The sequence below is a fragment of the Prunus avium genome, chromosome 3 (assembly GCF_965620075.1).
Source record: "Prunus avium chromosome 3, drPruAviu1.hap1.1, whole genome shotgun sequence".
Classification (NCBI taxonomy): domain Eukaryota; kingdom Viridiplantae; phylum Streptophyta; class Magnoliopsida; order Rosales; family Rosaceae; genus Prunus; species Prunus avium.
This window is the reverse complement of record NC_142286.1, coordinates 4,737,472-4,754,303: the sequence shown is the minus strand read 5'-3', so window position 1 is coordinate 4,754,303 and position 16,832 is coordinate 4,737,472. Positions and strand designations below refer to the sequence as shown.

General features: G+C 35.0%; 1 protein-coding gene across 1 annotated transcript; it reads left to right on the top strand.

Annotated features, from left to right (window-relative positions):
* Positions 1 to 4,933: 4,933 nt before the first annotated feature.
* On the top strand, positions 4,934 to 11,432 carry NADP-ME4 (NADP-malic enzyme 4). The gene is made up of 20 exons (XM_021963066.2): positions 4,934 to 5,193; positions 5,524 to 5,795; positions 6,991 to 7,111; positions 7,216 to 7,290; positions 7,392 to 7,543; positions 7,646 to 7,751; positions 7,893 to 7,958; positions 8,090 to 8,185; positions 8,287 to 8,358; positions 8,471 to 8,554; positions 8,636 to 8,734; positions 8,999 to 9,046; positions 9,207 to 9,260; positions 9,350 to 9,448; positions 9,582 to 9,671; positions 9,990 to 10,067; positions 10,181 to 10,255; positions 10,335 to 10,425; positions 10,873 to 11,001; positions 11,091 to 11,432. The coding sequence occupies exons 1-20, from the start codon at positions 5,164 to 5,166 to the stop codon at positions 11,177 to 11,179; spliced, it is 1,926 nt and encodes a 641-aa protein (XP_021818758.1). The 5' UTR covers positions 4,934 to 5,163; the 3' UTR covers positions 11,180 to 11,432.
* Positions 11,433 to 16,832: the final 5,400 nt, after the last annotated feature.

Genomic DNA, 16,832 nt, shown 5'->3' with positions numbered 1-16,832 from the left:
CGATATGTCAAATTAAATTATTATTTTATTACATTTTAGTGTTGATTTATTTTTAATTAAAAAGAATATAAAAGAAAAAATAATAAAATATTCATTTGACATCTTGCTTTTGGGATATCAAAAATAACAGCTGAACCTCCAGCCTTCATTCCACATCAGCTTTGACAATTCGGTTGGAGTGAGGTGAGATGTTATTTATAGCTGTTAAATGTCTATGTGGCACTTTTGACATATCGGTTGGAGATGCTCTTTTATATAGTCCCTTCTGTTAAGGGATCCTTCAAATAATTTTATTTGAGGGACACACTTTTAGGGTTTCCTTCGATTTTTTTTTCAACGATCTAAACCATCTATTTTTAAGTCTATATTCATAGATCATCCTTGTAAAAAATTAGATAAATTAAAAACCGTTTCGACATCCACTTTTAGACTTAACATATATATATACACACATCCTATTTATGGATTGTAATCCAATGATTAAATCTGTTTAGTTTTTAGGTTCTTTTTCGAGGATCATCCATGTAATGAAATGGTTAAATAGGAAAATCTGAGTATTACCATTTTATTTTATTTTAATCTAATGAAATGTGTTTTTTTTTTGGGTGACATTTTAAAGGATCAAGTAGATTTTAATCTAAATGATTTTGTGCATGGATGGCCCTTGAAGGACAACCTAAAGTATAGACTTGATAATTGAATTGCATTACGAAGGATGTTTGGATTTTTTTTTATTAAACAAAGACACTTGACTTCCGAAAGCCCGGAAAACACCATAAGAGAAGAAATTGTTAGCCCTCAGAAGTTTAGGTGGTTGGGCAAGAGTACTCACCACCTGCTCAACAAAATTCATCACTGAAACGCACCAAGTAATTCATGTCTTGTGCTACTTTTTTTTCACTGATTTGCCCAAAATGATGTCATTACAAGTTGTGGCTAACTGCTAACCGTGGTCTGCAAATATGTTCCCCTTTAAAATTACTCATACCAGAAATAATCATCGATAACATTGTCCATATATAGACTAATATAAGAAAAACTTACCCCAAAAAAGAAAAAGAAAAAGAGGAAAGCACATAGTTTATTTACACTCCATACCTTTTTTGGGAGGATTATAAACACTTGTTTTTCTTAGAAGACTTTACAATTGATAGACATTCTACTTTGGAGGAAGATGTTGATACATGGAACATTACCGTCACACAAGTTCACAACTCAGCTGTTTGAAAATGACAATAATCCAAACATTGATCAGCACTTCACATCAAATCATCTCCTTTTAAAGGCCGACTTAAGCAGTTGAACTCTCTCTCTCTCTCTCTCTCTCTCTCTCTCTCTCCCTAACTTTTCCTGTCATTGGCTTAATTTGGTCATTGACTTTTTCATCATAAACGCCTCCCGTTCTGGTCGTATACCCTCCCACCTAATTGCCTTGTTCTAATAGGTCCGCTTAAATTGTCCAATAAAAAAGAAAGTAAAATAAATACCATGGTTATATCTATTTATATAGTAATTTAACTATTTGGAAATAAATGATAATGCAGCATCTCATTATCACAATGTGGACTTTTTTATGTGTAATTTATAAGTTTACATCCAAGTGGGGTTTGGTTTTGGTGGTTCCAAATCGGTACCCCAACATGTTTCACATGCTTAATCAAATGGAGACCCCTTTATTTTATTTTATTTTTTTTCTTTTTTAATGAACAAATAACGTGTTGGCTTTGTGCGACTAGTGGCATTTTGTTTATAGAAAATATATTATATATAATATAATTTTTTTAAAATAAATGCAGAGTCTATTCTATGTAAAGAAGAGGTTTAACAATCTCAAGACGCAAATTGGTTCATATTGCACCATGGGATTAATTAGGGCATAAAAATACCCTCAAATCAATTAGAGCATGTTCCATCAAAGTTTCAACGTTATAACATACATGTCAATGGTGTTAATTAGGATAATATGACTAATTTCTTAATCCTCTGTTTGTATGAGAGAAAATAACTCAGAATTTAATTAAAAGTCGGGAATTTAAGAGGAGAAATTGACAATTCCCTTATTTGGCAACTTAAGCACGAAATTTATTAAATGATGCGCATTTGCAAAGAGTGTTGCTATTTCCACCCACCTGTCATATTTTCCCACCCACTTTATTTTCAAAATTTTAAAGACAAATTTATCCCTTTATAAAATGACTTTTAAGGACTTAGGACAAAAACATTAAAATCAATTTAAAAAAAGAGTAAAAAAAACTAAAAAGATTAACTCCACCTCATCCTATCATCTGTCTCTTCGCCTCCACCGGCACACCCCTCCTTATTCTCTATTTTCCCTCTTTGTTTCTTTAATAGTCACCACCCCACAATTAAAAGATACCAAGCAGATCCACCCCCAAATTTTCAGTATTAATAAAATGAAGGGACTTTAACTAAGATTTGAATCAGCCTAGCAATTCTAGGCTCTCAAAGTCTGCACCTCTCAACTGTGAGAGAGAGAGAGAGAGAGAGATATATATATATATATATATATATATATATATATAAAGAGAGCGAGAGAGTAGCATCTGGGTTGAGTTGTGTGGCTAGGGTTCTGGGCTGTAGGGGGCGAGTTTGATGGGTGGGGTGTGATGAAATTGTTGGGGAGGGGATCGGGTAAAAGAGAGAGAAATATTTTTTTTTTTTGAGTATTTTATATTGTTAATTAATTAATATATTAATATATTATTATTTACTTGATGGGTGGAAAGATAATGGGTATTTTAGGAATAATGGTGGGTGGAAAGATAAGATTGTGTTTTTTCAAATTTATATGGTGGGTGGGAAAATAGGGTGGGTGGGTGGGTGGGAAAATAGGACATGAGGGTGGAAATAGCAGCACTCATTTGCAAATTGGGTCATCAAATTCCCGAGTTTAATTTCCACCAAAATATGCTTCATTTCACAATTTCTATAGTGTCATTTATAAAATTCTGTCGTTTATAAAATTCGACGGACATAAATATAAACACTGAAGTCTTCAATTACCATAAAGTAAAATGATGAAAATCTAAATTCTGTCATTTTAGAATTCTATATAATTTTCAATTCCTACATCCAAAAGGAGGGTAAAAGTTACGATAACATTAATTGTCATACGTGTTCGAGTTAATATTATATCGTTAACGCATTACGCGATTCACTTTTATTAAGAATTCACGGTGACCAACGCAGGCGCGTTGATTACGTACTGAGACTACGTTCTGGTCAAATCTCTCTTTGTTTTTTTCCGTTGATCTCTTTTGCATATCTTTCGTATCACATATTAGCTACACGAATTTAATGTACACACGTGTCAATAACAAAAGGTTCGCAAATATTGCTTAAAACCGGAGATGCATTTCCTGATTGATCGCTTCCCTCGGAGCCTCTCACTTTGATAGTTATCTTGTTCTTTTGTTTGTTTTTTTATTTTTTTATTTGGCTGAGAGACAATGCTGCCATTCTCTGCCCACCAGTTATTAGCCCCACCATTGGTCACGGAACGCCCACCTTACCTACCCATTAACCCGGCATGCTTACCTACCCATATATATAACCCGACCTTTCTTTCTTAATTACATTTTCTAACTTGACACGTTTTTGCTTATATTAGTTTGTTAATTGGCATGCATATCAATTTTAGCATTTTGCTCTTTGATCTAGATGTAACACCATTTTAGATGGTTATCGCATTTCAAGAAAGATGATTTGAATACTAGATACGATTTATTTGAATTTAATTTTAGATGACTAGATACAATGTAATTCTAAAAACTTAAAATTATTATATGTAATGAATTATTTGAAGTGCTTTGCTTTGGGATAGCGTGACTTGCCTTGTCTTGCCTTTCTGTGGCCTAGACGTGCCCAAGATCTGGCCTAGACATGCCCAAAGACATTGGCAAGACTTTCCCTTGACCTTGGCATTGCATTGCGCCCCATTCAAGGCATTCTGAGAAAGTGCATAGGCTTGTGCTGCCATGGCATACCGTGGCTTGGCTTGCCATATTCAAGACAAGCAAGGCTATTTGAGTCTCTCCTTGTTTTTCATATAAATACGAACTTTTATGTATCATTAATGTTCTAATGAAGTTTAACTAGGCAAATGAAAAATGGCCTTCACTTGCATACCATTGATCTCATGTTCAAACCCATATAATACCTTGGTAGTGTATGTGTGATAAATCCCCCTCACCCTTATAGTTTAGACTATAGCTTGTATTTTTATTTTTTTTATAAAAAAAAATTAAACATTTTTAAAACTAAAATCTGTAGTTTTTGAATCTCACATTCCAAATTAAACCGAAAGAATCCACAAATTTTGATGTAATGCATATAAAATATTATAAAAGTGGACTAGAACCCACACAAAGACAAGGGGAATCAAAGAGTTGGATTATCCCAACAATCTTGGGCAAATTTCTTTATTGCACACCACTTTTGAAAGGGAAGGCCAGGCCATTGCCTCTGCATTTCAGCCATGAAATCACCCGATTGAGAGTTCTATGTGAAGTTTACAATGAAGACAAATTCCAAGGCACATCTCAAAGAAAAAATAAAACTAAACCTACGGTTATGTCAATGTCCCATGTACAAGACCCCATGTATCTTATTGTGGGCCGCTTTATATCATACCTTTTCTCCTTTCACTATCTTACCCTTCATTGAGCCCACTGTCTTTTCATATGCAATCCAGCCCCTTGGATGCTGTCACACTGCCTTGTCAATATCCGATTATAAATTCTATGGTGAGATCACAACCATAATTTAGATCAGGCCACAGCCTCCTTTGGTCCCACCTAACTGTGTGTGCAATATACCCAAGTAAAATTAAATTTAAAGAAATAAAAGTGCAAGGGTACTTTGGTAAATTTGGAGACAAATTAGTTGCATACAATTAACCCAAGGGAGAAGAAGGAGCCACATTTTTGAGCTGCTTCATTTCCCATTTCTTGATCTGTCTCTGTGGTTTCACAGATTTCAGGTAGAGAGAGAGACAGAGAGAAGGAGAAAAGCAAGGAGAGCTTCTCAAAGCTCTAAGACTCTCTGTCCTCTCTCTCACTTGCACTCTCCCTATTTCTCTGTCTTTCTGCCTCTGCAGTGGTACCAAAAGCGAAAGACTCTCTCTTTCACATATCAGTCGCCATGATGTCGTTGAATAGAAGCTGTTTCCTGGTAATATAAATCAAACCCATTTCTCAGATTAAAATTTCAAGCGCACCCATTTCACAAAATTCAATCACACAACCTTCTTGGAAATTCAAGAAGAACAAAAAAAGAAAGCTTTTTCAATTCATGTTGTGTTTTCCCACATTGAAGCCCACTGAAATTTCAAATCTTTCCGGCTTTCTGATTGCCAATTACTTGGTATAAAGCAATTCAAAGTCGTTGAAGGAGATTTTAATTTCTGCGTCTTCTCCATTATCACAAAATTTTTAATCTTTAGTTTTAATTTTTTTTGGCTGATTATTAGGTTAGCTTTTTTATTATTGTATTTTTGTACAGGGAAACCCGGCCATCGCTGGGTCTTCTAGCCCGTTCTCTCATAGCCAGAAGAGGCGCTCAGCTTCGCTGAAAGTGGTGGCTTTGGTCCCTAAAGTCCGTACTGGTGACCGAAACGGCAGCGTAGTGATGGAAAGCACATTGCAGGAAGTGAAGGACGAATCCTCGGTTGTTGAGCTGAAATCCACCGTCCATGGTGGGGTCCAAGACGTGTATGGTGAGGATACTGCCACCGAGGACCAACTTGTCACACCCTGGAGTGTCTCTGTTGCTAGGTGGGAGCAAAGATCAATATGCTTACGATTGTTATTTGATAATATCATTATTTAATAATGTTACAGGTGCTATGATTCTTTTGCAGATTATTTTAATTTCGATGAAATCTATATTCTTTTGCCTTTTCATTTTTGAGCAAGTCACCTAATTGATGTTTTTTAAGTGAAAATTGTACATATTGTGGGCTGCATACTGATTTTTTTGGGTAGTTGCTTAATTAGTGAATTTCCATTCGTTATATATTTTTCATATATTCAATATGAATGAAGTTTTGTAAGTATCCAACAGACACCTTGATGAGAATCGCTACATAGTTATGCTTATAATTACTAATGAAGTTACAAATAATTTTCTAAGAAATATCAAATACTCTTTAAGCATATGTATATGATAAATAAGCTAATTGGTTCCTTTTATGGTCAAGCATTCTGGGATAGAGAATCAGTATTGGGCGTTCTGTAAGGAAAGAAATGGATCAATTTCTTTTGTGGTTCTTGGTACAATTTTTTATGTACAAATAAATTCTTTTGATTCAGTTCTTTTGCTAGGTAAATGCACTCTGGGTTTCAGACTAGGCACATGTATAACAAAGGAATACTACAAATAGCAACAAAAGTGTTAAGAAGAATTTTTAAGAAACCACCAAAATGATTAAAGGGGCGGGCCCATGCGTTACATGTGGCATGATAATAGAAGCTCCACATCTTTCAGTATGAATTGTTGAATAATTTTCTGGTGAAAAGGACATGTGTTTTTGTTCGGGAGTTTAAGTTGCATGAATTTCCCCTTTGGGTTTCTTTCAAATAAGTGAAAGAAAACAGTTTAATTTATGCAATTTCATTCCCAACCTCAATATGTAATTCTGTCTTATTTTTGCTTCCTGGTCAACATTTTGGCTAAGTTGCATTTGGGTCGGTGTAAAAGACTGAGATACCCTTGAATTTGTTCGATTGCATGTGGCTAATAGGGACACCAACTACCTTGAATATTTACTTTGTTAAGTTACTGTAATATTCTCATATACTGTTCTTACTTCACAGACTGATACGTCTTTTCTGGTTCAGCTCAGCGTTCTGATATGTTTGCAGTGTTATCAGTTTTCATTTATTTGAAATAAATGGACAGAAGTTCTCTTTTTCTATTTTATGTTCTTGGCACCTTTTTTATACATTATTCTTTTGTCTTGCTTTGCAGTGGATATACGTTGATACGGGATCCACACCACAACAAAGGTCTTGCCTTCACAGAGAAAGAGAGAGATGCTCATTACTTGCGTGGTCTTCTCCCCCCTGTTGTTATTTCTCAAGAACTTCAGGTTTGTCAATGATCTTTTATATGCTCACAAAGTTGCATCATTTGTTATGCATATTTTTAAATATATATAAATCAATTACACTTTGCCGCAAATCTACTTGACAGGTGAAGAAAATGATAAATTGTATCCGCCAGTATCTAGTTCCTCTGCAGAAGTATATAGCCATGATGGATCTTCAGGTAGCCATCATCATTTCACTGAAATTTTGGTTTGAGGCCCTAATTTGTTGATATTGAAATGGCAAGTTTAAAGTTTCAATTATGCATTGTTATGATTTCAGGGGAGAAATGAAAAGCTATTCTACAAGCTTCTTATTGACCATGTCGAGGAATTACTCCCAGTTGTATATACTCCTACTGTCGGTGAAGCTTGCCAGAAATATGGAAGCATATTTACGCACCCACACGGTCTTTTCATAAGTTTGAAAGACAAGTAAGTTTAATGAAAATTTCTTTTAGATCTCTACTTTAATGGCCACTTCCAAATTGTGTTGAAGCTGACTGATATATTTTTTTTCTTCTTGGCATCTCCAAGGGGCAAGATTCTTGAAGTGTTGAGGAACTGGCCTGAGAAGAATATTCAAGTCATTGTTGTCACTGATGGAGAGCGGATCCTTGGGCTGGGGGATCTTGGCTGTCATGTAAACACTATTAAAATCTGTTTTCTAGTTGTATTGATAAAAACCTATATGAGATACCTTGCCTGAAAGGAGAATATTTCATGTACTTGTTGTACCCCCTTCTAAATGGTTAATTGATATCAATATATGATATTTTCTCAGGGGATGGGTATACCTGTGGGTAAACTTGCTCTATATACCGCACTTGGAGGAGTTCGTCCTTCTGCTGTAAGTATCCACATGACAAATTCTATTATTTTCTGACATGACTTGTGTTTAGAAGTCATAACGAATTCATCATTTATCTTTGTTATCTATTCTTATTGAATATGTTGTTTTATTTTGTCATTTTTTTTCAGTGCTTGCCTGTAACCATTGATGTTGGTACAAACAATCAGAAGCTATTGGACGATGAGTTCTACATTGGACTCAGGCAAAAGAGGGCTACTGGACAGGTTTATGATATGTTTGCTTTACTTGTTTGGTGTTCAAATGATTTCAGCCCATTATGTTGTTTTCTGTCTTACCAAAGTGGGTTTGCTCATCTTTTCCTTAGGAATATGCAGAACTTCTACAGGAATTCATGACTGCAGTCAAGCAGAATTATGGGGAGAAAATTCTCGTTCAGGTATTTGGTGGTGGACAAATTTAGTCTTCAATTATTTGGCTGCACTGCCGAACTTAGCCATTTATTTCATTTTAAATTTAGCGTTCCTAATTACATATGTCATTCTCTGTAGTTTGAAGACTTTGCGAACCACAATGCTTTTGATCTGCTGTCAAAGTATGGTACAACTCATCTTGTTTTTAATGATGACATTCAGGTAAGTTGCTGGGGATTGTTGATATTTGTAGTAATTCAGAAAAAGCGCATCTCTAATGTTTGTGTAATTAATTTATTCCAGGGGACAGCATCTGTGGTTCTTGCAGGACTTGTTGCAGCTTTGAAGTTAGTTGGGGGATCATTAGCTGACCACAGATTTTTATTCCTTGGTGCTGGAGAGGTGAGTACGTTCCCTTAGTTGAGGATACTTTTAATTACTTTCAAAGAGTAATAAAAAAAGGGGTAATTCTGTGTATATTCTTTGTGATTGGTGAAGTTGAAAATCGTAAATTCTTGGGACTTAGTGGTTCCCTCATCCAAAATGCACCTCTTCTATTTTCCATAGGAATTCTCTTCCCTGTCCTCTAACCCTAACTGATGTCCCCTGTGCTAGCACTTTGTTGTTGTGTTGTGTCTCACATTCTCACTTGTTTAATGGTTTCAGGCCGGCACTGGCATAGCAGAACTGATAGCGCTTGAAGTTTCCAAACAGGTTTTTAGCTTACTATTTGTTTGATTTAACTTGTACAATAAAAGATCCTTGGTATCTTACCCAAGAGAAAACAAAAAAGATCCTCAGTAATTATTTATTATAAAGAGTGGTATTAGAATAAATCTTGATACATACAAAAATTGCACCCAAATTATTGCAGACAAATATCCCAGTGGAAGAGACCCGAAAGAACATTTGGCTTGTGGACTCAAAGGTAGGAGAGCAGATGTAATTTCTTTCTATCTGAAGGAGAATTTTGTTATCTTTCCATCAGTTTTCATTTGGTAAGAAATTTATTTGCAGGGATTGATTGTCAGTTCTAGGAAGGAATCACTCCAACATTTTAAAAAGCCGTGGGCTCATGAACATGAACCAGTCAAGGAACTTGTAGATGCTGTTAATGTGTGAAATCTCTCTCTCTCTCCCCCACACACACACAGTGATGCTCATATGTTTGACACCATAGAGTCAACATTATAGTGCATATAGAGCAGAAGTTTCTTAGTCACTATACTTTGTTGTCCTTTTTAATCAGGCAATCAAACCTACAGTGTTAATTGGAACGTCAGGAGCAGGAAGAACATTCACCAAAGAAGTGGTTGAGTCTATGGCCTCCCTCAATGAGGTACTCTATTCCCTATATTTGTTATTAGGCTGTTCTATCATGTGGGCGCAGCATCCCTATTGAGTGTAAATGCCCATGCACTCATAACACTTTTTGCTTTTGTGTGGGCAAGACTTGAGATTTTACATCTTAAGCATGTCAAACATCCATACAGGGCCCATCATTTCAGAATTTTCCTCTGTTATGTACTTGAGAAATTGCATTTTTTTTATGGCCTTATTGAGAAACTTCACGTTATTCAATGGCCTCGTTGAAAAATTGCATATACACCCTCTTGAAGGTAAGGGCTGACCATTTTTGTGTGTGACCTGCTAATAGAGACCTATTATCCTTGCTCTTTCCAACCCAACATCACAATCTGAATGTACTGCGGAAGAAGCATACACATGGACTCAGGTAATACAACCTTGCATCTTTTGCTTTAAATTGTTTCATTCACTGTGTACTGGATGATTAGAGAATGAATTATTATTTTTTTGTGGTTCTTATTCCACTATCATTATTTTCAGGGTCGTGCTATTTATTGTAGTGGAAGCCCATTCCCGCCTGTTGAATATGAGGGGAAGGTTTACACTCCTGGCCAGGTATTAATGCTAGAGAATCTGACGATGTCCCAAGTTAACTTATATAAGACTTTGACATTTACTTTCCATATTCATTCAGGCAAACAATGCATACATCTTCCCTGGATTTGGTCTGGGTTTAATAATGTCTGGTACTATCCGTGTTCACGACGACATGCTTCTGGCAGCCTGTAAGTGCACAAAAGACATGAAATTAAAGGATTTTAAAAAAAAGGATTAATCACTAGTGCCCCTGAAAGTATGGTGAGATACTACATTGCCCATAAATATCACAATGATGTACCTTGACCCCTTGGGTGTTTGGCGTCTCGTTGTTCCGCCTACTATCAAGTCCCTAAAAAATTATGTTAAAACCGCTAATGTGCCTCCTATGTGGCAGAAAATTATTGGGGCCATGTAGGAGCCACGTCATCAGTTTTGACAGATTAATTGACGAACTTGACAATGGGGGACAAAGTGAGACGCAAAACATTGGGGCACTAGTATAGTTAACCATTTTTCAAATTATATAAACAGTATGCAGAAGTTCTTAGTTTATAGTAAGAATTAACTAACGAACAGGTCCTTGGTCCATAATCAGCCATTACATCTGATGCCATGTTTGTTCCTTGGAACAGCGGAAGCTTTGGCTTCACAGGTATCCCAGGAAGACTATGACAAGGGACTCATATACCCTCCATTTACAAACATTAGAAAGATTTCGGCACATATTGCTGCTAAAGTAGCTGCTAAATCATATGAACTTGGTTAGGCTTTCTCCAGTGGCTCTGCTCTTGTAAGATTTCCTGTGACTGAATAGGCCAAAATGTTAACACTCTTCAATTGGCTTTTGTAGGTTTGGCTACTCGCCTCCCTGAACCGAAGGATCTGGAGAAGTATGCTGAAAGCTGTATGTACAGCCCTTCCTATCGAAGTTTCCGGTGAATTTTTTAAAGTTCCTGTTGGGTTTGTTGTTCCTGGGTTAATTACTGTTAAACGAATCAATTTTTTTTTTCTTGTCTTTCTATGGTTTATTTATTTTGGGTTTTTCCCTTCTCATTTGTTCTATTATGTAACCAATTTGTTAGATGAGAAGTAGGATGGGTGCAGGTAGTTGGGTTAGGGCTCAAAAAATATAGTTGGAAAATGATGTGAACGGTCAAATTTTAAATGAAATAAACCTTTCAAGTTACCTCCATACCTGATTCAAACTCAGAATATTTTTCCATATTATAATGAGAAATATCACTGAACCAAAAGTTAGTTGATGATGATTACCAATTCTCAATGCCGAATGTTGCTTGTATAAATCAAGTATGCATATATCGTGGTTCCTCCTAATTCAACCAAGAAAGTATTAGTATATCTATTTGTAGATTTTTTGTGACTCTTTTTGGTGTGACCGTCTCTACACATTATAACACGTGTTTTATTTAAAATATAAACTCAGTGTTCAACCATATTAGAACATGTGTATTACTAGTACCGCGTAGGTCCAAGAATTGCCTTTACACATGTATTCATGTTTTTCCAGAAACTTATGCCAAAGATAATATTTTCTCAAATTTGGAAGTCACAAGAAGTACATATATAATATATATTAACTTTATTAAAGATAAGTAAAAGCAGCTGATGCGCTTTTACGTAGTTGTTGTAGCTGATGCCTTCCTGTCAAAAGAAAGATTTCCTTAAATGGAAGAGAGAGAGAGAGAGAGAGAGAGAGAGGGTTTCTTACAATATCCAATGCAGTGTTTGATCATTTGTAGACCATCCACCAGGTACTCCAGGAGCCCCTCTAACAGTGTAGATTGAAGGTTCTTTAGTAGGAGTTGTTTCAGGAATATTTTCTGTTTTTGGAACGTCTGGAGCTCCAATTCCATGCTCCCACCACTTTTTACGAACTGGTTTTCAGGCGTTTGAGGGATACTAGCCGCTCGAGCAATCGAAGAGATGCAGTTTTAACCAGAGAAGGTTTCTTATGAAACATACCTTTAATGGCAGAACCAATCCCACCAACTTCATGACTAATTGCATGAGCAATTTTCATTGGATGTTCAACATAAGTAGCAAATGAGTCGAGGGATGAGTGAGGGTCAGAAGGGTCATTTCTCCCACTCGCTTGCACTGCAAGCAACACAAGAATAATCAAGGCCATCCTCATCTTCATGGTTAAAATGCCTTTGTGTTGGTGAGTAACTTCCATGTTCAACTCCCGTTTTTGTAGTGTTTCTATAGTGATTTTTTAGAGGAAAATACAAAGAAAATAAATAAGAAGACTCTCGACGAATCTAAAAGGCCAAAATATATATATATAATCAGGGACGATACTACTAACAAGCTAACCTGGGCTACAACCCAGGAGACTTGTTTTTCTAAAGACTAAAATAATACCCTAACCTAGGCCAATCTTATTAACTAATCCCCACTAGGCTGACTAACCAAACAAAAAAACACTCAACACTCTTATCGATCGACTGTACCAGTTCCAAGGCTTCTTCTTCTCAACTCCACAGAGGTCTTTTTCCTCCACCTTTGTATTGGGCTATTGTTTTTGAGTACTGCTAAAGGAACCCTAAAATTAAATGAGTACACCATATGATCTAAGTACACCCTAATATTTTAATCAAAATGTAAAATTAACTAAGTACACCCTATTTAACTACAAAAAATATCCCTGATACACCCTAATACAATCTATCACACAACACCCTAATACCAATCCTAAACAAGATTTCTCTTTTTACATGAATTCGTGCCCTCTTTTCAGATTTTGAGTTTGCATCAAATCTTTAATTTCGTAAGTTGCTGTAGATTTACTAGCTCCTCAATTCAAAGCTTCATCATCTTACTTCTATTTTCAGCGGAACACCATATCTTTCATCACCAATCATCTTTTGTTTCTTTGTTTTTGGTCGAAGGTAGATGTGATTTCATAAAAGGCAGCAAGCCAATGAGGAGATACATCTGATGATAAGCAAATACCAAAATGGAAAGGCAATATAAACAATTGGAAAGAAAATGGGGCTACAACTCCAACCAGTGAAAAGAAGAGAGGGCCAAATTGATTTAGAGAGAAACATAATCAAAGAAGTGACCCCAATAAGCCAACGTCAGTCTTCAAACCAAAATACAGTTACAATTCTTAAGGTGGACATGGAAGGCCATCATTGTTAAGCACTAGTAATCTTGAACGAAGGAATTCGATGAGAAAATCTATATAGCTCATTAGGTGGTACTTGAAACAAGATATAACCCCCATGATTCACTTTGCTGAAACAAGCTAACAAATCCTTTTACTGGCACCAAGCAACACGAAAGTTTATTTGCGTTTGATTACGGTTGAATATGGTGAGTAGGGTGTACTTATTAAAATTATTTTTGTTTCACAATTCAATATATCCTTTTTGGTCATTTTATATTAGGGTAAATTTGTAATTCAATAAATAGTTTGATAATAGGGTGTACTCAGTTAAATTTAGGGTTCGTATAGCAGCACTCTTGTTTTTTGGGGAATTCTAGTAACAATTATGCTAATTTGGAAAATGACTATTTTGAATATATTTTATTTTAGGGAAATTTGCATAAATACTACCTCAACTTTTAGGCATGTGCGACATTACCACCTAAACTTTTATTTTTTATTTTTAACCACATGAACTTTGTAGAGTGTTGCAATCCACCACCTACGTCTAATTCCGTTAAAATTTCTGTTAAGTATTTTCATCAGTTCACTAAAAAACTAATTTTAAAAAACATAGTTTTAAAAATAAAAAAGAAGGGATATAGAAGCAGAGACAGAATGGAGACTCTGACAGTGTTTGGCGGAGCAAGTCCATGTGTTTCCTCACCCTTCAACGCTCAGCGACTGGGAGAATTTGCAGCTTATCTTACACCCACCACAAGAATAACCGTTTTCTCATATTTCCCATCTTGTCCTCATGCTAAAACCCTCCCCAAACCTCGCAAATTTCTTCCCCACTTGGCTGCTTCATTGGAACAAGTTGATGAGACATATAAAATGGTGAAACCTGATGGAGTTCAGCGTGGCCTTGTGGAAGAGATAATCTCAAGGTTTGAGAAGAAGGGGTTTGATAATCCAAGTGACAAAAGCAAAGTGTTTGTGGTCGGGTGTAGTGGGGGGAAGGGTTTAGGGTTTAGGGTAATGCGTATAATTAGGTTAATTTTATTTTTTAAATTCTGTTTCTTTGTAATTCTTTTTAGTTATAGTTAATTGACGAAAATACCCTTAAATTTAATGGAAATTTTAACGGAGTTAGACAAAGGTGTTGGTTTACAACACTTTACAAAGTTCAGGTAGTTAAAATTAAAAATTAAAAGTTCAAGTGGTAATGACGCACATACCTAAAAGTTCAGGTGGTATTTATGCAAATTTCCCTTCATTTTAATAACGATGTCGGATACAAGATTTTTGGGGGGTAAGGCTTATTATGTCTCTTATGAATTTTTTTGTTATCAATGAAATTCATTCTTACCGTCAAGTTTTCAATAAGTTGTACATAAAGGTAAATTTAGCCCACGTCATTTTCAAATCCTGAGTCCGTCCCTATATATTAACAATATGCATGATGGCCTTTAGCTCATGATAACGTCGCAATTGCTAAATATCCACAGCACTTTCTTGTCATTGAAAACGTAAAGCAAATCGGTTGGTTACAGATGCTCCCCCCAAAAAAATCATCATATATCATACCATAAAATTCTCATCTTATCCATAATTTTAATATCATATTAACCTTAGTTAATAAAAATGTTAAGACATAAAACATTTTAAAATGAGATTAAATTAGTATATTTACAATATGTTTAAATTTAATTGAATAAAAAATGAAAGAAAAAAAAAGCATTATTAGCCCATAAAATTAGGAGATAAACCCCCTCCGAAACTGTAGAACATTTTGGATGAGTTATAAAGCTTAATTTTGAAGATTAAAAAAACATATATAAACAACAACAAAAATCTAATTAAAGTAATGTGTCAAGGGGCTAGTAATGTTTAGGGGTCGTTTGGTATGGCAGACTGTTATGGACCGGATTAAATCTTAGGACTGTCTTGAATTAGCTCGGATTGGACTAAGCTGGATTAAGTACTGACCTACGTTTGGTGTTGCGTCGGACTAAGAAACTGGATTGTAAAAATAGTGAAGACTTATGTTTGGTGTTGTGTCAGACTTTTTTTTTATTTAAAATATTTAATTTTAATTAAGAATTTTAGCCTAAAAATAAATAAAATTCTAATATTTTTGAAAAACTAAAACTATCTCATTTCTTTTTATTTTTAGAAAATTTGGCATAAGTCCAATTATGAGGAGAAATTTTGGGTGCAATCCACGCAGAAATTGTTGTTGATCCAAGTTCTTTGACTTTTGCGCTACATAAGATTACATGCATATTTCAATTTATTGATATTTAACTTTTTATATTTTATATTTTTTGTTCCAATTATGCACCTAAAACATAAATAAGGTAAATTATGAATTCCTAAAACTGGTAAGTTATTGATTTGTAGGATATTAATTATCATATTTGATTTGAATTTAATTGCAAATTTATTTATTGAATTCTGAAATTTTCCCAAGATATACCGACATCAAAATTTGTAATAAGAGTTCATAAAAACTTCATACCTTAACAATAGGTACGATACCTATGCATACACCTCGTATCCAGTGTGCAAGTAATTAAACTCCTCGTATGCAGTATGCAGGTAATTAAACTCATAAATTACCTCTGGCCCAGGTAATTAAATCCATAAATTACCTCTAGTTTAGGTAGTTATACCCTCTAGCCCAGCTAATTGAACTCATATAATATCTTGGTATGGATCTTTAAATTCAACTGAGATAAAAATCCATACAAAATTTCTTTGGAAAAAAAAAAAACACTATTACATGGAAGACATGTACATATGTATATAAATATGAACCTCCAGAAAAAACTGCTTAAGAAAACTCAAGAAAAAAAACACTTACCTGTAAGGTAGGTACATATATACCTGTATGTATTAACATTATTTACATGTATATCAGGTACATAATTTAATGTGGGTGCTTGTCTGATCGATTGGTATAATATGTGAGTCTTTACTTTTTATTGATTAAATTGTATTTTATCTATATATTAGGAATATTATCAACGAAAAAAAATTCAAAATTCAAAATTTGGAATTCAATTTCAAGGAAATAATGCATTAAATTTAGATTTTCAATGTGTTTTCCTTATTTACCTTAAAGGTAAAATCGACACAACAAAAAAGTAATAAATGTCAAAGGACCTAAATCTAAAACCAAAAACTCGAGGACTAAACCCAATGACAGCTAATCGTTTTGGACCTAGATCTAAGAACCCATTTTATTTTTCTTCTTCCTTACTCTTATCTCCCTTGTCTTTTCTTCTCTGGCCCGTTCCTTCTTTTTTTTTTTTTTTCATTTCTTCCTTCATCTTCTCTCCTTTGTCTTTTCCCCTTCCTTTTCTTCCCTGGCCCGTTTCTTTTTTTTTTTCCTTCCTTCCTTCCTCCTTTCTTCTTCTTTCCATTCCCAGGCCGTTTCTGTTTTTCTTCGTTTCCTTCTTCCTATTCTTT

What these genes read in the sequence shown, in the direction of transcription:
- NADP-ME4 (XM_021963066.2), top strand. Translation starts at nt 5,164, where the DNA reads ATGATGTCGTTGAATAGAAGCTGTTTCCTG. An exon ending in TTCATAAGTTTGAAAGACAA is followed by an intron (nt 7,544 to 7,645) that starts GTAAGTTTAATG and finishes GGCATCTCCAAG; the next exon opens with GGGCAAGATTCTTGAAGTGT. An exon ending in CTATGGCCTCCCTCAATGAG is followed by an intron (nt 9,672 to 9,989) that starts GTACTCTATTCC and finishes ACCTGCTAATAG; the next exon opens with AGACCTATTATCCTTGCTCT.